Below are 23,740 nucleotides of genomic sequence, written 5' to 3'. Positions count from 1 at the left end.
GTGTGACGTTATATAATAAAGTGAAACACACTTGTGGCCTAGACCCGCAACTCCACCGCAAGGTATGTTCTCTAGAGAACCCCTGTGTGTGCGCACCTGGGCCTGAGCTTGGCTTCCTCCCAGGAACTGAGTCTAAGAAGCGGACTTGACGTAGGTGCTCGCTTTGGGATGTGGTCCTGCAGAACCACAGCGGAGGGCACCGGCCAGAATTACGGGGATATGGTGGAAGGAGAGCCACTCCAGGGGAGCATCACTGAGCTGCTTACCACTGTGAGCAGGGCTCAGCCTTGTTGGAGACCCTCCAAGAAACTGTGTAGCGTGACCTTCAGAATCATCCATCTGCAACTTGGAAGTGGGGAGCATTCATCCTCTGGTTCCTAAACCCACTGGTCAAAGGTTGTCCCAGTGGGGATTAATGTTCTGCAACTGTGGGTTTCCACATTGCTCAGCCAAACCCTACTGATGTTCCATGCGGCAGCTGGCATGGAGGCCCTGAGGCAGAAAGCAAGGGGCATGCAGACTGCTGAGGTGACCTGATGCCGTCTGTACCCCATTAGACAGTCACCACAGCAACAACCGGAGGAAACAAAGGGGCCGAGAGAAGTGAGACAGGGCGTAGATGATACCGAAACACCGGCATACAAGACTGTTCATAGAACTCTATTACTGGAAACAAGTCAAATTCCCATCCATCAGTTGTTATTCAGCGGCTCAGTCGTGTCTGACTCTTTGTGACCCCACAGATCGAAGCACACCAGCCCTCCCTGTGCTTTCCTATCCCCTGGAGTTTGCTCAGACACATGTCCATTGAGTCAGTGATGCCACCCATCAGTCAGAGACTGTTTTTACATAGTGGTCCTCTCATACAGTCCTCTGTCACACCATCCTGGCCACATTCTCTCTGGGTGCAGGCATTTATTCTCCCTCTCTCTATCAGACTGTGCCAGGGTCTCAGCTGACCCACACGGATAATCAAGAGTTCACATGCTCGGTTAAGCATATGAACTTACAGGTGAGACATGTGTGATCCAGTTCCTCAACCAGGGACCAAACTAGGGCCCCCTGCATGGGAGCTGGAAGTCCCAACCACCAGACCACTAGGAAAGTCCCTCACCTTTATTTTAGTGTATAAGTGCAGGGGTTAATAGTCAGCCACCTGTTGCTCTGGCTAAGCCTTGAGAAAATCACCATGGGAAAAGAATAAAAGCAAAATATAACAATACAGCATAACCCAAATAAAAGTATATCGGGTTGATCAGTTGGGGTTGGCATACCCTGAGAGGCTAAAGAAAAACATAGTGTGAACCTTGGAACACCGGGTCAACGCAAGTTCAGAACGTTGCTTGTGCACACACTAAGATGTTTTCCCAAGGCATATGTTGGTTTACGACCTCCAGCTAGGTGACAGCCCTTGTTAAGAAAATAACAAAGATCGTTTAAAGTAATCAATAAAATGGGAGATGTGACCGGGGACACAGGAGGCTGACTTCATCTTAGCACAACAGATGCTTCCTGCTTGCCAAGACACTGAATAAAAGTGATGTGGGCCCGAGGAACAGGGTTCCAGACCCAAGAGGTCTTGAGTCCCCTGGTCCCATCTTTCAAACTGTAATTCTGTCTCTAGTTTCTTTTCCCCAAACTGTGCGTCGACCACTTGCGATCCCTATCTGCTGCTCTGGCCACAACGTGTAAGTAGTGAGCAATTTGACTATGATTTTAGATGTCCTCTGTGCTCAGTCGTGTCTCATTCTTTTCGACCCCATGGACTGTAGCCCGCCAGGCTCCTCTGTCCGTGAAATTCTCCAGGCAAGAATACTGGAGCCAGTTGCCTGTGCCCTCCTCCAGGGGATCCTCCTCACTCAGGCATGGAACTTGCAGTCCTGCAGGTGGGTTCTTTACTACTTCCAGTTGTAGATGAACTGGTGGCCAAGTGTAAGACGATCACGGTCCTTACAGAGCAAGAGACAGGGCTTTGGCCCCAGAAGACTTGGTAAGACTCATCTTACCATCCCCCTTCGCTCAGCTTCCTCCTCGACCAAACGACAACCACCCCTGCCTCTTGTCTATTTCACAGCACAGAGCGCTTGCTTCACGCCACGCACTGGCCTAAACCTCTCCAAACATTAACCGCTTTCATCCTCCCATCCCTCATCCACGCGACGGTAGAGACTGTTTTCTGTGTTTCCTAATGAAGGAACCGGGCACAGAGAGGTTACGTGACTCGGCAGGGCCGCACAGTTGGTGAGTGGAGGAGGGCGCTGAGCCGGGACCTCAGCGGCCCCGCGTCTGGCTGCAGAACGCCGTGCCATCCACCCGGAAAAGGAGCGCAGCCCCGGCAGGCGCGCAGAGAGGACTGCGCACCGGGGCTGCAGTGCGTGCGGGAGCCCCACCTCCCAGCGCAGCGCGCGGCTGCGAGGACCGCCCGGGGCCCCACCCGGGCACCCGGGGCGGGGGCGGCGCGTGCCTCTCGGGGTCTCCGGGGCCCCGCGCGCTCCGCAAGATGTCGCGGCGCCGCGGCCTCCAGCCCGGGCCCCGCCTGTCCTGGCTGCTGTGGTGTGGCGCCCTGCTGTCCCCGGCCGCGGGCTACGTGATCGTGAGCTCCGTGTCCTGGGCCGTCACCAACGAGGTGGACGAGGAGCTGGACGAAGCCTCCACGGAGGAGACGCTGCCCGCGCTGCTGGGGGACTCGGGCAGCCTCTGGCAGCGGAGCTTCCCGGCCTCGGCGCACAAGGAGGACGCACACCTGCCTCCCCCGGAGGGCGCCGCCCGCGCCAGGCCGCCTCCCGCGCCGCCCGGGATGTTCTCCTACCCGCGCGAGGGCGGCGCGAGGCTGCGCCCGGGCATCGCCCGCTTCCTGGCCCACGCCAGCGCCTGGGGCTGTCTGGCCACCGTGTCCGCCCACGAGAAGGTAAGCCGCCCCCGCCGGAGCCGCGTGCAGGGGCGTGCCTGGCGCGCCCCGGGGACCCGGAGAGCCTGGGGCCACTCCGGTACTCCGATCCAGGTCTAGCAGACGCGCGCGGGGGTCTGGATCGGGGTGGGCAGCGTGTAATTAATGAAAGCATATTTTGCTTCGGTTACCCAGGCAAACCGGGGACGGGGGTGGTGGGGGGCGGTGAGGGAAGGACAAGCAGGCTTCCTGCCAGGTGGATGAGGACCGAAGCGCGGTCTTGAAATGGCCAAAGAAGGGGTGTAAATCACCACGCCTGACCAGAGGCCTGGACAAAAGAACCCGGAGCCGCCTTTGGCATCGCCAAGTGGGACACCAGCCCCTCCCCGCGTCCAGCCCCATTCCTGCCCGCCGCCGACCGGAATTGCCCTGTCACCTGCTGACTCCAGAACAGTGGCTTTGGTGGAAATTTACATTTAAAACCATGGCATTCGAGAATTGTTCTGGGAAGAAGGCTTACTGTGCCGAAGCTGTGAGTGTTGGAGCGACAGCGCTGTCACCAGCTGCAGCTCTCATCCTTCAGTTCACAGGTTATTTTATTCACCTGTTAGACATGATTCCATCTGAAGCTGAAATAACATGGATACTTGATGAGGATGTAGCATTCCTACATGAACACTCTCCATAAAGCTTTTAGGGCTGTTGAGATAGATGCAAGGAGTCCAGCGGTGGTCCAGTGGTTGGGACTTGGCCTTCCTGTGCAACGGGTGTGGTTCCATCCCTGACGGGCAGCCAAGATCCCACCTGCCTTGTGCCCCAAAAGACAAAAAACAGAAGTAATATTGTAACAAATTCAGTAAGTGAAAACAGTCCACTTTAAAAAAAAAAAAACTTTAAAAAAGAGACATATGGCAAAAACAATCACAATATTGTAAAGTAATTATCCTCCAATTAAAATAAATTAATAAAATTTTAAAAAGAGTTAATTGTAAGGGTTTTATTACAGGGCAGTAATTTGAACCCCTATTTATTTAATGCAAAAAAAGTTTATTTTATTATGACGTTTGTAGGTCATGGGGTAGGGGGGCGGGGGAAGGTTCTGTGGCTAAGTCGTTGGGTCCTTCACTTCGCTTTCCTCATCTATGAAATTGTATTGGACTAGGTAGTTCTGAAGAGGTCCTTTTATGCTTTGGAAAAAAAAAAGAATCTAAGTGACAACTTTATTCTGATGATGGTGATGATCTTAATGTCTCTTACAGCCTTCAAATAGTTTTTCACAGCAATATCTTTTGCTCCTAAGACACACCTTCAGAGGATATGAACCTGATCTTGGTTTAAAACATAGATCACTCTCAGCAATTAAAAGTCTAATGCCAAAGTATTCAAAGATATTATGACTTTCAACATTCCTTTTCTTAGCCTTGTTAGTAGTTCCCTTTTCCACTATTGACATTTACACCACATCCAATAAATTCAGAGAACATTTACTATGTGCCTGGCATGTGTGCCAGCATGACCAGCCAGTGTGTAAATCAGTTCAGTTCAGTCGCTCAGTCGTATCTGACTCTTTGTGACCCCATCACAAAGTTTATGAATGACCAGCTGAAGACAGGATCTGGTAATGACATGTTACCATTTTGTAGGATTTCTTCAAAGGTTAAAGCCACCCCTTATCATAATTCTACATACTGTTGTTAAGTGATGCTTCAAAGACAGCCCCCGAGTGCTGAGCTAAGTAACAGTGAGAAACACACTCTATAAAGGTTGTAATGTGGACCCAGCAGGGCTTGGGAAAAATCTGAGAAATATTTGTGTGTATGTCTGAGAATTTCACCTGCTGTACTGAATGATCGTGAACAAAAATTGCTTTTGCATGCTTCTGTGTCTTCCTTGATGCTAACAGGGTAAGAAACAAATTCCCTTAAGTTACTGAATTATATGAGTGAAGTATTACTTACTACAATAAAATATATGAGTGATAAGTGAGGAAGTGGTATAACCCAAAAGGAAACTGTAACAAAAAGTTCCTGGATTCCAAAGACCAGGTAAGATATGAGATTTAAATTCTATCCCCAGCGTTGCCAAAAATTTGGGGCAGGTGGTGAAGGCAGTGGGATTCCCGGGGCAGCTTGCGAGAAAGGTCTTTAAAAGTAACCCTCCACCCCTCCATGAATTTCATTGCCTTTCCCCCAAATAACTTTCAATTTAATAGAGTGGTTTTTAATTAATTAGTTTTTTATTTTGTCCCTTAATTTTTTGGTTTGTTCTGGGCCACACCACATGGCATGTGAGATCTTAGTTCCCAGACCAGGGATCGAACCTGGGCCCCCATGTGGAAGCATGGAGTCCTAACCACTAGACCACGAGGGAAGTCCCAATACAATGTGTTTGCTGTTTTTCTGAAGCTTCAAGAATAATTCCCTCACCAACCCCCATCCGCAGGTGCCACTGCTAAGCTCCTCTATAGAAATCATGAAGCCATCAACGTGTACGGTGGATAGATTGGGAACCACTCTGCCTGGGTTTATGACCTGTCAAAACCGTGGTGATGTCATACTGTCTTTGCATCCCCAGTGCTCTATTTTCTGGTCAGAGACACAGACTTAGCTCCCAGCTCAAGTCAGTCCACAGCCCTGTATTGAAGAGGCCTTGTTTTTTTTTTCTTCCTTGATGTTTGTTAGATCCCAGGCCTGCCATTTGGGACTTGCCTGCCCATCAGTGATGGCCCCTTCGACAACAGTACAGGGATTCCTTTCTTCTACGTGACACCCAAGGACCTCCTGGTGGCCGATCTGATGAAGAACCCCATGGCCTCACTCCTGCTGCCAGAATCTGAAGGAGAGTTCTGCAGGTAGGCAAGGGCCTGGCCTCCCTCGCCCAGCTCCTCCACACAAGGCAGGGAGGTTGTGGCGTTCATGGGGCCCTGAGATGCAAAGCCATTCCTCACCACTCGACCAGGGCTGTTTCTGGTACTGGCTGTTGGTCTCACCAGGCTCCAAGACTGTGGCCAAGGCACTGGGGTCTCCATGCTGCTTTCATCATCTATGGAATTAAGCGATGAACTGGGTAGTTTTGAAGGTTCTTTTTTGTTTTGAAAAAAATTATCGAAGCAACAACTTTATTCTGAGGATGGCAATGATTGTAACCACTTAGGCAGCTTCCAAATGGGTTTTCACGTTTCTGTTTTATGTCCCTAAGACACACCTTCGGAAGACATGAAACTGAAATGTGAAGCTGATCTTGGTTTAAAATACAGATCATTTCAAGCAATTAGAAGTCTAGTGCTGGGGGAATTTCCCTGATGGTGCACAGGCTAAGACTCTGAACTCCCAAAGCAGGAGGCCTGAGTTTGATCCCTGGTCGGGGAACTACATCCTGCATGCCACAGCTAAGACCCAGCACAGTCAAATAAATAAAATATTTTAAAATATATTTTTTTAGAGTCTAATGCCAGGGACTTCCCTGGTGGTCCAGCAGTTAAGACTCTGTGCTTCTAACACAGGGGGATCCCCAGTTGGGGAACTAAGATCCCACCATGCCAACTCGAACAGCCAAAAAAAAAAAAAAACCTATAAAAGTCTAGTGCCAGTGTGTTCCAGATACGTTGGCAACATATGTTCTAAGAACGTATTATAAGCCATGGAATCAGATCCATAGAATTCTACCATTCATGAGGTGTGTGATTTGGGGCTCAAAGTTATTGAACTTTGGGAGCCTCCATTTCCTCATCTGTGAAATGGAAATAGCAGTTTCTACCTCCTAGGGTGATGGGGAGGGTTGGAAAGATTTGAGTGTCTTGCAAAACACGGGTGAGTAAATGACAGCTCTTGTGATGGCAAAGGTGGAGGTGGGGAGGAGAGGGCAGAGAAGGAAGAACCAGTGGTTTGTCCCCCAGGAACAGGCTGCACAGAGTCTATTTAGTGTTTTTCTACCTGCCCCCATGAGGCATGCGCGATGAAGACCCAGAGTCCCTAAAATCACTTTCTCAAAAACTTTCTAGGGATTTCCCTGGTGGTCCAGTGGCTAAGACTCTACACTCCCAGTGCAGCGGGCCCACGTTTGATCCCTGGCCAGGGAATTAGATCCCACATGCTGAAACTAAAAGACTCAGCACAGCGGAATAAATAAATACATGTTTTAAAATAAATAAATGTTAACTTCTTTTTAAAAAGACAACTCTCTAAAAGAAAGGACAGTTAGGCAAAAATGGAACACTGTAATACCTTTGTCTGAAATAAAAATGTGGTGCTGCTAGGGAGATGTCTGCACCCAGCTAGCTTCTGGAGGGGGATGCATGGAAGGGACACCCCCACAGGAGTAGCAGAGGTGCCAGGAGACCTCGGGAGAGTCCCTTCACCCCCAGAGCCTCAGTTGTCTTCACCTGTAATGTAGTGATGCTTTAGGAACTCAGGTAAAATTCCTCCCAGCTCCAAACTGCTGTACTTCTTTATGCAAAGCATGAAAAACATATTAAGTGAACAGATGTCAGTTCTTAAGGGGCATGCTCAGTCGCTTCACTCATGTCTGACTCTTTGCAACCCCATGGACCCTAGCCCACCAGGCTCCTCTGTCCATGGGATTCTCCAGGCAAGAATACTGGAATGGGTTGCTATGTCCTTCTCCAAGGGATATTCCTGACCCAGGGATGGAACCCGAGTCACCTTCATTGTAGGAGGATTCTTTATTGCTGAGCCACGAGGGAAGTGCTTCTTTGGGGGAGGGAGGTGGTAATAATCAGAGCAACAATGCGCCATAAAATGCAGCCTGGATAAGGCCCTGTTGCTTACACCCCACCCCCACCCTTCACCCACCCCCCCCAGCCCCCGACTCCTGCCACTCCGTGCCCCACCCCCGCTCCCTGCGCTGGAGCTGACAATGGAGATCCATCCATCCAGCTGGAGGCAGTTCAGCTGACCCAGTGCTCTACCTGGGCATCTTTCAAAACCCAGACAAGATCCACAAGATCCTAAGATTCTCCCACCTAAACTCTTTCATTAGGAAAAGATAACAAAATCCTGAATATGGCCTAGGAGACCCTGCCTGAGAGCTCCACCTACCTCTCAGAATAAAAATAATGGCTGATCCCTAATAGTTAATATGATCCCTAATAATTAAGCTAATGACCCCTAATAATTAATAATTGACTTAATATGTGGTTTAGGCCCTCCTTCAATGCAGGAGACACAGGTTCGATCTCTGGGTTGAAAAGATCCCCTGGAGAAGGGAATGGCCACCCACTTCAGTATTCTTGCCTGGAGAATTCCATGAATAGAGGAGCCTGGTGGGCTACAGTCCATGGGGTCACAAAGAATCAGACAGGACTGAGCAACTAACTCTATTAAGTGAGAGCTTTAACCTGAAAACTTGTCATCTAAGCTGATGTATGTGTTTGGCAAGTAGCTCAGAAGTCCTTTTTTAAAAACTGTGATAATTGACATGTTGATTTGATACATTTATGTATTACAATATGTTACCCCTGCAGTCCTAGCTAACAACTTGATCACATCACATAATTATCATTTCTTTTTTGTGGTGAGAACATTTAAGACCTAGTCTCCTAGCAACTTTGACATTTATAACACACTAATGTTGAATATTCATTGGAAGGACTGATGCTGAAGCTCTAGTGCTTTGGTCACCTGATGCGAAGAGCCAACTCACTGGAAGAGATCCTGATGCTGGGAAAGATGGAGGGCAGGAGGAGAAGGGAGCAACAGAGGATGAGATGGTTGGATGGCATCAATGACTCAATGGACATGAGTTTGAGCAAGCTCAGGGAGATGGTGAAGGACAGGGAAGCCTGGCGTGCTGTGGTCCGTGGGGTCGCAAAGGGTCGGACATGACGGAATGACTGAAAAACAACAATGCTGAGTATGATCCCTGTGCTTTTAGATCTCCAGGACCTAGTCGTCTTCTGACTGCAAATCTGTGCTCTCTGAGCAACATCTCCCCAGTTCCCAAGCCCCTAGACTCTCATAACCACCGCTGAATCTGTTTCAGTGTGTTCGGCCTTTCTAGCCTCCACGTATAAGGATATCATGCAGCATTTGCCTTTATCTGGCTTAGAGTAATGCCCTCAAGGTCCATCCATGTCGCTGCAGATGCCATTATTTCACTCTTTTTCTGGCTGCATAATAGTCCATTGTACCCATGTGCTGCAACTTTATCCGTTCACCTGTCGACAGACACTTAGATTGTTGCCATGTCTGCCTATTGTGAATAGTGCCACTGTGAACTTCGGCCTACATGTATCTTTTTGAATTGCAGCTTTTGTCTTTTCCATATATACGCCCAGCAGTGGGGTTGCTGGATCATGTCATAAGTCTCTGTTTAGTTTTTTAAGGAACCCGCATACTCTGTAGTCGTTGCACCAATTACATTCCCACCACCAGTGCGGGAGGGTTCCCTTTTTTCCAAGCCCTCTCCAGCATTTATTAGTTGTAGATTTTTTGATGGTGGCCATTCTGACCAGTGTGAGGTGATACCTCACTGAGGTTTTGACTTGTATTTCTCTAATAATCTGCGACACTGAGCATCTTTTCATGTGCCTGTTAGCCATCTGCATGTCTCCTTTGGAGAAATATTTATTTAGGTCTTCTGCCCATTTTTTGACTGGGTTGTTTGTCTTTTTGACATTGAATTTCATGAGTTGTTTGTATGTTTTGGAGATTAACCCCTTGTCAATCACATCATTCACAAATATTTTCTCCCAGTCCACAGGTTGTCTTTTTATTCTGTTGATGGTTTCCTTTGCTGTGCAAAAGACTTTTACGTTTGATTAGGTCTCATTTGTTTATTTTTGTTTTTGTTTCTTTTGCCTAGGGAGACTGAGCTAAGAAAAAATGCTGCAATTTATATCCAAGAATGCTTTGGCTATGTTCTCTTCGAGGAATTTTATGGTGTCATGTCTTCTATTTAGGTCTTTAAAACACTCTGAATCTGTTTTTATGTGTAGTGTGAGGGAGTGTTCTAACTTCACTGATTTATGTGAGACTGTCTTTTCCCCATTGTATATTTTTGCCTCCTTTGTCAAAGATGAGTTGACCATAGGGTATGGGTTTCTTTCCGGGCTCTATTCTGTTCCGTCCACCTATTAGTATGTGAATGTCTCTGCTGGTACAGTTCGCTCGACTCCCATCTCAGGCCATATTGCACTGAATGCTGTTACCTGCACTGCATTCTCCTGGGCTTCCTAGGTGGCTCAGTGGGCAAAGAATCCATCTGCAATGCAGGAGATGCAGAAGACGTGTGTTCAATCCCTGGGCCGGGAAGATCCCCTGGAGGAAGGCATGGCAACCCACTCCAGTATTCTTGCCTGGAGAATCCCATGGACAGAAGAGGGCTGTGGTTATAGGGTCACAGAGAGTCAAACACTGAGCGACTGAGCACATGTCCTCTAATCTGATCTTCTGCCTCCCTCTCTAAGGAGCCTTGGGTTTACCTTGGGCCCATCCAGATAATCCAGGATAAACTTCTCATCTCACAGTCATTAACTTAATCATATCTATGAAGTCCTTGTTGCCATGTAAATAACAGTCATACGTTCTGGGACTAGGACGTGGACATCTTTGTGGGGAGGCTTTATTCAGCCCACCACGGATGGATGTACAGTCTCAGTGCATTTGCAAGAGTGGAGAGAAACATGGTAATTCATTCTGACATATGCTAAGGCTCTCATTGGTATTTTGAGGGAGTCATGATTGTTCCTATTTTTAACATACATGTTTTTAAAATATAGATATTAAAATGACTCACATCTGATATGCAATCAATTCATATAAATTTTAATATATTCTTAGCATGGCAAAATGATAGAGAAAGGTGAAAACTGCAGACAAGTGGGTTGTAAATTGAATGGTCCTGTGAAATCGTGATTTGTCCATTAGAGTGAACAGTTTTTGGCATCCCTGCTGCTCTCCTGCCTGGAAGTGGACCTAGCTCCCCCTTTTGTATGTCCTGTCCCTCTGCACGTGTCCCTCTGGAGTCTATTGAATCACAAGATTTGATGGTGGATCAGAGAAAATCCTAGCCCAAGACACACACAGAAATGTAACAGCCTGTCCTACAAAGACACACGGTCAAGGCTTCCAAATGACGACGATTTCATCCCAAGAAACTCAGAGAAGTCGTGGATAAGAACATCAAACAGGAGTGGAAATGGCATCAACAGCATGAAAATGGACCAACTTGTTCAGAGTCTCAAAAAATAGAGGCTGGAAGGGCCTGCTGCTGCTGCTGCTAAGTCGCTTCATTCGTGTCTGACTCTGTGCGACCCCATAGACGGCAGCCCACTGGGCTCCCCCATCCCTGGGATTCTCCAGGCAAGAACACTGGAGTGGCTTGCCATTTCCTTCTCCAATGCGTGAAAGTGAAGTTGTTCAGTCATGTCTGACTCCTAGAGACCCCATGGGCTGCAGCCTACCAGGCTCCTCTGTCCATGGGATTTTCCAGGCAAGAGTACTGGAGTGGGGTGCCATTGCCTTCTCCAGAAGGGCCTGCAGATGAACCCAAATAACTTTCATAGTTATTCCAGAACAGACTGTTTTAAAAAAACAATAGTGTTGGACTTCCCTGGTGTCCAGTGGCTAAGGTTCTGTGCTCCCAAGGCAGGGGGTATGGGTTCCCTGGTCAGGGAACTAAGATCCCACATGCCACATGACAAAAAGTAAAAATAAATACATACATAAATTTGGCCAAGATATTAAAAAAAAAGCCTATTTGAAAAGAAAAAGTGACCCTTCCTGAGATGAATTTGCTCCCCTCCATATCACCACCACCTCAACCTCAGTCACACAGAGATGCACAAATGCAAAATCGGCAGCAGTCACTATTAAAAATCTTTAATAGTGATGTTTTCTTGCTCCATTAGGAGCCAAGGAATGAAGTTAAGCTAGAGTCAGAGGTCAAAGAGTAGCAGATGGTGTCTCAGACTAGGGAGCCTGTGTGCATACTAAACAGGAGACAAGAGGCGTACAGAAGACTTCTGGAGGTTCAGAAAGGCAGAACAGGCGGTTCCTTTGTGCCTGCTAACACCCCCAGATAGGAGAGTGGGCCCCTAAAAACCCTGGACTAGTCCGACAGAGCAAGGCCATTCAAGGCTTCCAAACAGTACCAGCAACATCTCTTCCATTATTTTGCTCTATAACCCTCGTAAGATGTCATATTTTGTCTAAAGAAGAGATAACAAGCTTCAGGGAAAATTCATTCTCTTGCCTTTTCCAGCTTCTAGAGGCTCTCTTCTCTCCTGGGTTCAGCCCCTCCTCCCATACTCAAAGCCAGCTATGGCCAGGAAAGTCTTTTTCCCATCACATCATTCCAACCTTCTGTTTTGCCTCCCTCTTCCTCTTTTAAGGATCTTTGTGACCACACTGATCCCAGGTTGATAATCCAGGTCAGCCGATTAAGTCCCCTTGGCCATGAAAGGTGACACATTAGAGAGTTTGGGGTGAACGTGTACACACTGCCATGTTTAAAATGGGTCACCAACAAGGACCTACTGTACAGCACAGGGAACTCTGTTCAATGTTATGTGGCAGCCTGGGGGGGAGGGAAGTTTGGGGGAGAATGGATCCATGTATTTGTATGGTTGAGTTGCTCTGCTGTGCACCCAAAACTATCACAACTTTGTAAATTGGTTATACGCCAATATAAAACTAAAAGTTAAAAAAAAAAGTAACAGTCACATGTTTCAAAGATTAGTATGTGGACCTTTTCAGGGGCTATTATCCCCCCTATCATAGTGGGAAGGAAGTTATATGATGTTTAGAGGGGTTACCTACTGTGTAAATGAAAAGCTTTCAATTTAGCTATTTAAATACATTATCTTCTTTCTTGGAGAAGGAAATAGCAACCCACTCCAGTTCTCCTGCCTGGAAAATTCCATGGATGGAGGAGCCTGGTAGGCTACAGTCCACAGGGTCACAAAGAGTCGGACACGACTGAGCGACTTCACTTTCTTTCTTTCTATAGTTCCTTTTGGAGAAGGACATGGCAACCCACTCCAGCGTTCTTGCCTGGAGAATCCCAAGGACAGAGGGGCCTGGTGGGCTACAGTCTTTAGGGTTGCAAAGAGTCGGACACGACTAAGCAACTAACACACACACATACACCCACACACATCTTCTTCTAGCTGGTGTAATCACCACCAATGGAGACGGAAAATGCTCCCTTCTTAAATGCAGTGTTCTTCTGTGATGACTTACTTATGAATCCTCATTTCATTGCTTTCATGAAGGAGCAAGTTTGTGGGGAAAAAAATGGCTTTAATAGCAAACAAATTCAGTACAACTGATGACAGTCTTGTCGGGTACATGTAAATTTAGTTCCCATTTACTATTTTTACTTTCTCCTATCCATCTCAGGTTTTTATACAAACTTCAATGTCAGTTGAGTGTTTACAGCTGTTATGTAGACTGCCTTCCATCCTTCTTTCATCTTACAAAAATTCACAATTCAGCAACAACACTATTGCAGTTCAAAACCACCGTGAATGGTAACACTTTCAAATGGTACACAATGTTCTCACATGAAGCAATTTATGTGGGTGTGTCCACTCTTTCTCTTGTTATTACTCAACAGAGTGTGTAATAAAGAAAAACTTGTAGGCAGGTGAAAACAAGTTCCCTAAGTATAAGCAAGACATGTGTTTTGCTTAACAAATGTACCTTTCTCAAGTTAATGTTATAATGGACAGGAATGAGTTCTAACGAGTCAAGCCTCAAAGCCGCCGTTTTGTGATATACACCATCTTTGAAAAGAGCATCCTCAGAGTCTCCTTGGTCATCTGTACCTGGAGTCCCAAGACCACCCTCAGGTTCCTTGGAAGAACTCACAGGACTCAACAGCTCATGGTTTATTCCAGTGAGAGGATACAGATCAAGGTCATCAAGGGCAAAAGGTGCATGAAATGAAGTCCAGGAAAAAACAGGCCTGAGCTTCCAAGGGCTCCTTCCCACTAAAATTACATGGGGATACGCTTAATCCTTCCACAAATGATATGCGACAATAGGTGCAAGATATTGCCAACCTGGGAAGCTCACCTGAGCCTTGGTATCCAGGGTTTTTATTGGAATCCAGTCACTTGGCAGTCTCAACATCGGCATGATCGATCTAAGCTACTCAGACTCAGGGCCCAGGAGGTCAAGCTGACCCAGCATGGCCCAGGGCCTCAGGCACAAAAACATGCTTAGGAAGTAGGGACTCTCAAGGGCTCAGAGGTATCTTCAAGGAGCCAGTCGGGGGTTGGTCCTCCCGAAGACAGGCCTTTCAGAACCCAGGTCTGCTGAGTTACCCCTTCACCGCCCACCAGGAGATAATGGTATGTGACCGTTTTTTTTTTTTTTTTTTTGGTCTTTTCCCAGCTTTATTGGGGTATAATTGACAAAATTATAAGATATTTAAAGTACACACCCTGATGATTTGATATACATACACATTGTGCAAAAATTCCCACCACCTTACAGCCAGTAAGGAGAAGAGTAGAGAGATTCCTTAAAAAAATAAAACTAGAGCCCCATATGACCCTGCAATCACATTCCTGCGCATATATTTGGAGAAAAACATGATCCGAAAGGATACGAGCACCTCAGTGTTCATTATAGCACTGTTTGCAATAGCCAGGACATGGAAGCAAACTAAATGGCCCTCAACTGCGGGATGGATAAAGAAGATGTGAAAGAAAGTGTGGTGTGTGTTTATATACACAATGGAATATTACTCAGCCATTACAAAGAAGGAAATAATGCCATTTGCAGCAACAGGGATGGACCCAGTCTGTCGTCGAGTGAAGTAAGTCAGAGAAGGAGTAATATCGTATGACATCCCTTATATGTGGTATCTAAGAAAAAATGATACGAATGAACTTTTACAAAACAAAAAACACTCACAGATTTAGAGAATGAACTTATGGTTGTGGGAAGTGGGAGGAAGGAAGGGGAGAAGGGATAGTTAGGGAATTTGGCATATGTACACACTGCTGTATTTAAAATGGGTCACCAACAAGGATGTACTGGGTACCACAAGGATACACAGTGTTAGCTGCTCAACGTTACATGGAAGGCTGGATGGGAGTGGAGTTTGGGGGAGAAGGGATACACATATATGTATGGCTGAGTCCCTTTGCTGTCCACCTGAAACTATCACAACATGGTTAATTGGCTGTATGCCAATACAAACTAAAAAGTTTTTTAAAATCCCACCATGTAGTTAATTAACATGTCTGTCACCTCCTGTTTATCTTTTTTGTGAGAACATTCAAGTTCTCTTCTCAGAAAATTTCAACTATACAATATAGCATTGTTAACAAGAGTTGCCATGTTATAAATTAGATTCTCAGATTTTCTTCATCTTATAGCTGCAAGTTCATACCCCTTTACCAAACTCCCTATCTGCCCCCTAGCCCCTGGAAACCACTTTTCTGCGTTACATAATTATAATAGTCAAAGACTATAGAAATATATAAAATAAAAAGAACTTTTTCCCAGCACCTCAAGCCCCTCAAATCTCTTTCTGACTTCACTCAGTGTGATCAGTTCTAGGTCTGTCTATCCATGTTGCTACAAATGGCATTATTTTACTCTTTTTTATGGCTGAGTAATATTCCATTGTATATATGTACCACATCTGTTAGAAAGAAAAAGATGAACATCATATAATATAACTTATATGTGGAATCTAAGCTATGACATGATGAACTTATCTACAAAGCAGAAATAGACTCACAGACATAGAGAACAGACTTGCGATTGCCAAGGGGGAGGGTTTTGGGGGAGGGATAGACTGGGAGCCTGGGGTTGGTAAATGTGAACTATCACATTTGGAATGGATAAACAACAAGGCCCTACTGTATAGCACAGGGAACTGTATTCACTATCCTATGATAAGCCATCATGTAAAAGAATATTTTTAAATAATAAAATATATCAAATATTTTAATATTTTATATATATATATAACTGAAGCACTTTGCTGTACAGCAGGAATTAACACAACCTTCCAGTAATTTTATTGGAACACAGTACATCAACTGTGTTCCAATAAAATTTAAAAGGTAAAGTATTTTCACACAGCCAGTGTGACAGTTGTGTTTGTGTACACTAGATGTCAGTCTGCATCCTTGGGCCAGGAGACAACTTGGAAGGTGCTAGTCAAGAGCACACAGGCCAGGGCAGGGCTCTGCAAGACCCTCACCGGGAGCCCCTGCTCAGTCAGCTCACTGCTCTGTACAGCTCCAGCGGCGCCGCTCACCTGACCCTATCTTCATCCATCCATCTGTCGAAGGACATTGAGGTTGTTTGCTTGTCTTGGCTATCGTGTATAGTGCTGCAGTGAACAGTGGGGTGTGTGTATCTTTTTGGATTATGATTTTCTCTGGGTATATGCCCAGGAGTGGGATTTCTGGATCATATGTGTCAAAGTATTTTCAAGTAATTCCAGAAAAATGTAAAAACCTGGATGATATAACTAGCAATGTAGCTATTACTTTCTCTTTTTAGTAAAATCCTTCGTATGTCCTGCTGATGTTCTAGCATCATTTTAATATCTAGAAAATGTCCTTCAAATGCAGGAAAAACATCGTGGACCCAGAAGATCCTCGCTGTGCCCGGTTAACGCTCACTGGTCGGATGGTTGCAGTGTCTCCAGAAGAAGTAGAATTTGCCAAGCAAGCCATGTTTTCAAGGTTGGTATGTGGTTTAAGTGTTTGTTCTTACCAAACCCTTAAAAGTTACTGACACTGGCATCAGAAGTGTCTTCCTTCGTGTGCAAATATTTGTGGAGTTATTGAGCCGCCCAGGCGATGGCACCCACTCCAGTCCTCTTGCCTGGCAAATCCAATGGATGGAGGAGCCTGGTGGGCTGCAGTCCATGGGGTCGCGAAGAGTCAGACACAATTGAGCAACTTCCCTTTCACTTTTCACTTTCATGCATTAGAGAAGGAAATGGCAACCCACTCCAATGTTCTTGCCTGGAGAATCCCAGGGACGGGGGAGCCTGGTGGGCTGCTGTCTATGGGGTCGCACAGAGTCGGACACGACTGAGCGACTAACACACAGACACACACACATACAGACACACAGACACACACTCACTGTTTAAGGGGCTTCCCCCTGTGGCTTAGCCTTAAAGTATCTGTGTGCAGTGCTGGAGACATGAGTTCGATCTCTGCTCCGGGAAGTAAGATCCCACATGCTGTGCGGCAACTGAACCCAAGCAGCTCAACTACTGAGCCTGCGCACCATAACTAAGGCCTGGTGCAGCCAAATAAACAAACAGCAATACTAAAAAGCAGAGACATCTTGCCAACTATGCCAAAAAATAAAAAAGCAGAGACAGCACTTTGCCGAAAAAGGTCCACCTAGTCAAATCTATGGTTTTTCCAGCAGTCATGTATGAATGTGAGAGTTGGACCGTAAAGAAGGCTGAGTGCCGAAGAATTGATGCTTTCGAATTGTGGTGTTGGAGAAGACTCTTAAGAGTCCCTTGGACAGCAAGGAGATCAAATCAGTCAATCCTGAGAGATCAACCCTGAATGTTCATTGGAATGACAGATGCTGAAGCTGAAGCCCCAGTACTTTGGCCACCTGATACAAAGAGCTGACTCACTGAAAAAGACCCCGATGCTGGGAAAGATTGAAGGCAAGAGGAAAAGGAGACGATAGAGGATGAGATGGTTAGATAGCATCACCGACTCAACAGACATGAGTCTGAACAAACTCTGGGAGATAGTGAAGGATGGAGGAGCCTGCCGTGCTGCAGTCCATGGGGTTGCAAAGAATTGAACATGACTTAGCAACTGAACAACAACATTTATTTATATTTATTTTGGCTGCACTGGAGCTGCTTGCTAGTTGTAGCTCATGGGCTTAGTTGCTCTGAGGCATGTGGGATCTTAGTTCCCAGACCAGGGATTGAACCTGAGTCCCCTATATTGGAAGGTGGATTCTTAACCATTGGACAGCCAGGGAAGTCCCAATAGATATTTAGAAAATAAATAAATACTCAGTTTTTAAACAACAAAATAAAAAGAGAGAGGACTCGAAATTCTTTTAACATCTCATACAGAGACATTTTAAGCCTTTCTTGATGCTTCCTGATCACAATGACCCACGTCCCCTGAACACTTCCTCCACATAGGTTCCTTATGAGCCTCACTGGCTGTTCCCCACTCAGCCCTGTGATCCCAGCAGCATCCCTCTCACCCCACATGACCAGTGAGGAGAAGGCAAATAGCGCTTGAGGCTTCCCAGTTTATCAGCAGCCAAACTGTGGTTCAAACCACGTTGCCTGGCTCCAGACTTGCGCTGTCCACCACCCTCTGGGGATGAGAGAGTCCTGCCCTCCGTTCAGGGTCCCAGACCCCAGCCCTCCCAGGGACAGAGGAGCCGGCAGGGGCTACAGTCCATGGGGTCGCAGAGAGTCAGACACGACTGAGCAGCTGAGCACAAGCCCAGGAGCCCTGGCGTCTGGCCCTGTGACCTGGCCAAGGCTACGTCTGGCCCTGTGCTCCAGAGGCGCACCCTCTAATGAGAGCCCCCCTCTGGCGATGTCTTTATTTCTGCAGACACCCAGTGATGAGAAAGTGGCCTCGGCCATATGAACGGATCTTCATGAAGATGAAGATAGAGCACATCTGGCTTCAGAAATGGTATGGAGGAGTAGCTGACATCTCCAGGGAGGAGTACTTCAGAGCCGTTCCCAGAAACGCCTGATGGAGGGAGAAGAAAGCCCCTGATGCTTGCGTAAAATGGAAACCTTTTACGCAGCACTGCCGGACAGCGGTTGACTGCTGTCTCTTTGTGGGAGGGTTCACAGCAGGCCTGTCACCCTGACAGCAAGCAAGACGAAAGCAGGTCACCAGGGACCCCTGTGCTGGCAGGAGAGTGAAGTGGCCGTTTGCAAATACCCAGATCACACAGCGACTCCTCCTAGAGAGTCTGTTCACGTGCTTTCAAGCCAGACTCACCTGTGTGGGAGCATTGTTGGTTGTCATAGTGACACGTTGAGACAGCTGCTGTTCCATTCAAACAAAAATTATGCCTGTATGTACAACGTGATTGTTTTGTATTATAAGAATATGTTTGTTGCTTGTTGTGCCCAAAGCCATGTCTTGGTTCTAAGCTCATTGCAACCACAGAAGAACTAAATACTCATCATAAAGCTGTCATCTTGTGTTCAGAGTGAGGGTGCAGGAATCTTTGTCTATGGGCTACTATCCTGCTGGGCTTCCCTGCTGGCTCAGTGGTAAAGAATCCCACCTGCAATGCAGGAGACCCAGGTTTGATCCCTGGGTCGAGAAGATCCCCTGGAGAAAGAAATGGCAGCCCACTCCAGTATTGTTGCCTGGAAAATTCCATGGACAGAGGAGCCTGGCAGGCTAAAGTCCATGGGATCATAAAGAGTTGGACCTGACTGAGCGACTAACACTTTCACTTTTTCACTACCATCCCTCTATTGAATGGTGGATGCATTCTTGAGTCTCATTTGCTAAAATGTACTGGTCGCTCATGAAGCCTTTTTCCCCACTGCAACGTGACAAACCACGTGAGAACCCCTGAGTTTGGTGCACAGCCCTGTTCTAGGCAATGATCAGGTCATGATGGTGCGTGAAGGGAGGGGCAGCTTTGGCAGCAGGCTCCCCAGACCCCCTCTCCTGGTGCTGTGACAAAGCGTCCCCTTCTCTTAGACACAGGGAGTGGTACTCAGTCTGTGGTGTAGAGAGAAGAGGGGGAGAGGGAGAGGCTGGAAAGGAAGAAGAGGCCACGTATAAGAAAAGGGAGGAAAGAAGTCAGTAGCTGAAGGCATGCTTCCTGCCCATCCGTGGGCCAGGCCCTCGACAGGATCGTCTCACTGGAGTCTGACAACCAAGGAGACGCATCATCGTTGCCACTCTCAGGCAAGAACACTGAAGCTCAGAGCGCTGAAGTCAGCATCCCAGGGTCTGACTCCAGCACGCGCTGCACACAGAGGACAGACTGCCCCCCAGACGGCCTCTGGTTCTCCCAGCATGCACTGCACACCATGGACAGAGTGGTGCCCGAACAACTTCCAGTTCTGAGAGCAAGACAAAGAGTTACTGAAATACACAGGCAGTCACTGAATCAGCAAAATCCGTAAAGTGATGACTAACCTACCTGTGGATGATCAGCTACCATTTTCTACCAAAAAAGAAAAGTCTCTGAAATCTGATTCTTTAGATTTTAAATTTTCTACAAATTACACACAGGAGCACCCACATCATACCTTTGTATACACCTAAGACCTTCAAGGACCTATGAGTACACATTTGAGACCACTTATATTTGAAATTTATAAGGAATCTAGCAAGACCCAGTTTTCTGCCTTTTATATGACTCTAAACCCTCTTTGGTGGGTTAGATATGTTGTATAAACATTAAGAACACAGGCTGCAAAATATAGGAAGTATTCACTTAAAAAATAAATAATAGTGTTATTAATTGCTACACTTTTGTTTAAAAAGTAAGACATGAAGAGAGTTTGAGTTGTCAAAATATTTTAAAGTGCCTATTCATAAAAGCATGGTCAAATGCACAAAATTCTTTATTTATCAAAAGTCAAGTCACAAAAGCATTCTTTAACAATAGCAATGTCTAATATAGAAGAATAAAGTAAATTTGAGGGTAAAAATAGAGCTACCATATGACCCAGCAATCCCACTCCTGGGCAAGAGGAGAGAAAACCATAATTCAAAAAGACACACACACCGTGATGTTCATAGCAACACTGTTTACAATAGGACGTGGAAGCAGCCGAAATGTCCATCAGCAGAGAAATGGATAAAGAAGATGTGGTACATATATACAACAGAGTATTAATCAGCCATAAAAATAAAACTGTGCAATTTGAAGAGACGTGGATGGACCTAGAGACTTATACAGAGTGAAGTAAGTCAGAGAAAAACAAATAACGTACAATGTCACTTATATGTGGAATCTAGGGAAAAAATGATACAGATGAACTTATTTGCACAGCAGAAATAGACATATAGACATAGAGAACGGATGTATGGATACTGGGAGGGGATGGAATGAACTGGGAGATTGGGATTGAGGTATATACGTTACTATGTATCAAATAGATGACTAACGATGACCTACTGTGTAGCACAAGGAACTCTACCCAAGGCTCTGTAGTGACGTGATTGGGAAAGAAATCCAAAGAAGAGGGACTACATGTAGACATATAACCGATTCACTTTGCTGCACAGCAGAAAATAATACAACATTGTAAAGCAACTATACTTCAATAAAAATCAACTTAAAATAGATCATAACCCTAAACATGAAATATAAATCCATAAAAATTTTTTAAAAATAGAAAATCTTTGAGACCTAGGGCTGATCTAAGCTAAGCCTTCTTAGACTTGACACCAAAGGCCAAAAGTCCATAAAAGGGAAGTTTGAGAAACTGGACTTCATCAAAATTTTAAACTTTCATTCTAGAAAAGATCATCATGTTAAGAAAATGAAAAGACAGGCTACCTACTGGGAGGAAAAACCTGCCAATGGCATATTCAACAAAAGCCTACCATCTGGAATAGATGGAGAATGCTTAAAACTCAACCGTTTTTTAAAAAATCCACTTAGACAATGGAGAACATGAACAAACTTCCTCTGAAGATACTATGGCAGATGACCACATCTGAAAAGATATTCAACATCATCAGTCATTAGGGAACTGCAAATTAAAACTCCAATAAATACCATGGGGCACCTACCAAAATTGCTAAATTATAGTAACAACATCAAATGTTAGCAAGGATGCAGAGCAATGGGATCAGTCTATAGCTGGTGGGAAAATCAAACAGGCGCTCTGGAGAACCAACTCACAGTTTTTTACAGAGCTAAACAAGTGACTGCCATACCACTCAGCAATTGCGCTCCTGGGCATTTATCCCAGAGAGGTACAAACTTATGTTCACACAGAAACTTGTACATGAATGTTCAAAGCATTTTTATTCATAATATTCCAAATCGGTAAACAACCAGATGTCCTTTAACGGGTGACTGGTGAAACAAATTGTGATACAGTCAAGCCACGGAATACCATACAGCAGTAAAAAATAATTTCCGAAACAAGCAACCACTTGGATGAGTCTTCAGAGAACTATGCTGCGTGGAAAAGCCCATCCCCAGAGGTTACGTGCCATGTAGCTCCATTTATAGAACATTTTGAAATGTAAAATTCGAGAAACTGAGACTAGGTCAGGGTCACCAGGGAGGAGTGTGGAGAAGGAGAGAGGCAAGTGTGGTCATAAAAGTGGTACTCACTGTGATGGAAATGTTCTCTAGCTTGTCTGTATCAATGTCAAAATCCTGGTTGTGATACTGTATCATTCTGCAAGACTCCGGGCAAAATAGATAAAAGGCACACAGAATCTCCCTATTCAATCTTTCAACTCCCTGTGAATCTACAATTATTGGCAATTCTCTCAGAATCTACAATTCTCTCAGAGTAAAAAGCTTAACAAACAAAATTTAAGGCTTAGCTTAAATAAGACATTTATGTCCTTTCACTGGTTCCTAATCAAGTTAAGAACTGATCTATGTGCCAAAGCCTAGCAGAACAGACGACAGTTTGTTTTCTTTATTCACTTTTTGGAGGAGGGAGAATATTTCTATCAAAGTTTTCAAGAGGTATTTAACTTAATACAAATTAACAAGAATTCAACAAATCTGCTGTATGGATTTTATGTGGGACACTTAGAAAAGGAGGAAGTCTTCCAGTTTCTGGCAGAAACACATTAAGGTACAGGCGTATATAGGCCTCCAAGTCTGGGCACAGTGACTCTCCACTGATGTTCACAGCAAAGAGCTGTATTTACAGTCATTCTCCAGTAAGGATTCTTTTTGTTTCTATGAATAAACTATATCCTGCCCCACACATTTTTATTTTCCATGATTGTACACATCTATGATGTTGATGTAGACAGTGTAATTCTGATATGACTTGTTTCAATATGCCGTTTATGTATACATATATATACATGACATATACAGCCTTGTATATGTCAACTCATTCTAAGAGAGTTGTCTGGAGTTGAAATGTATTTCTACAATTTTTCCAGAAAGTCTGTATTTCATTTTTAATAATTTAACCATCAAATACTGTTCTGAAAATAAAAACTTGACCATGTGATTATACTTTTTAATTGTTGGGGAGAAAATCAAAAGAAGAATAACATTTCATGAACATTTCATGAAATGTATAAGAAATTCAAATTTCATAGTCCATAAATAAAGTTTTATTGGCACACAGCCACAAAAAAAAAAGAATAATTTCTTGATGCTTATTTGATTGCTTATACCAAGTCAATTGCTAAAAAAATTGAATTATAATCAAGCTACGGTTTGCACTACATAATGCATGTGGAGTGTGAAATATATTTTTGCAACTGGATATGTCTATCTAATTAAACACTGTTTCATTCCAGATATGATTTCCATGCTCAATTAAATAAATGTCTAATATTTCTACACAGCCCTTTCATGGAATATTACCGATTGACATTATTAGATTAATAAGAAAATAGGTGCTATCATAATAAGTCAGCAGTTACATTTCCAACAGAAAGAAAAGAACTAGCTGGGTGACTGTTGTTGATATGGCCTTTTTTTTTTTTTTAATTCAGCTGCAGCACACGTCTTTGTCACGTGTGGGATTTTGGCATGTGGGATCTCCTTCCCTGACCAGGGATCAAATTCAGACCCCCTGCATTAAGAGCACTGAGTCTTAACCGATGGGCCTCCAGGGAAGTCCCTTGATATGATTTTGTTAAAGCTCTGAGTATAATGCAGTTAATTTGCAGACTGGAAATGCTGATATAACCACATTTCA

The 23,740-nt window shown here is 45.1% G+C and overlaps 1 protein-coding gene across 1 annotated transcript; it reads left to right on the top strand.

Annotated features, from left to right (window-relative positions):
- The first annotated feature begins 2,475 nt into the window (after positions 1-2,475).
- On the top strand, positions 2,476-23,334 carry CREG2 (cellular repressor of E1A stimulated genes 2). The gene is made up of 5 exons (XM_040267703.1): positions 2,476-2,908; positions 5,569-5,738; positions 16,452-16,565; positions 18,447-23,037; positions 23,177-23,334. Exons 1-4 carry the CDS (start codon positions 2,501-2,503, stop codon positions 18,592-18,594), a joined length of 840 nt encoding a protein of 279 aa, XP_040123637.1. The 5' UTR covers positions 2,476-2,500; the 3' UTR covers positions 18,595-23,037; positions 23,177-23,334.
- Positions 23,335-23,740: the final 406 nt, after the last annotated feature.

This window comes from Oryx dammah, unplaced genomic scaffold (assembly GCF_014754425.2).
Source record: "Oryx dammah isolate SB20612 unplaced genomic scaffold, SCBI_Odam_1.1 HiC_scaffold_25, whole genome shotgun sequence".
Taxonomy (NCBI): Eukaryota; Metazoa; Chordata; class Mammalia; order Artiodactyla; family Bovidae; genus Oryx; species Oryx dammah.
This window is presented reverse-complemented; position numbering and strand designations above follow the sequence as displayed.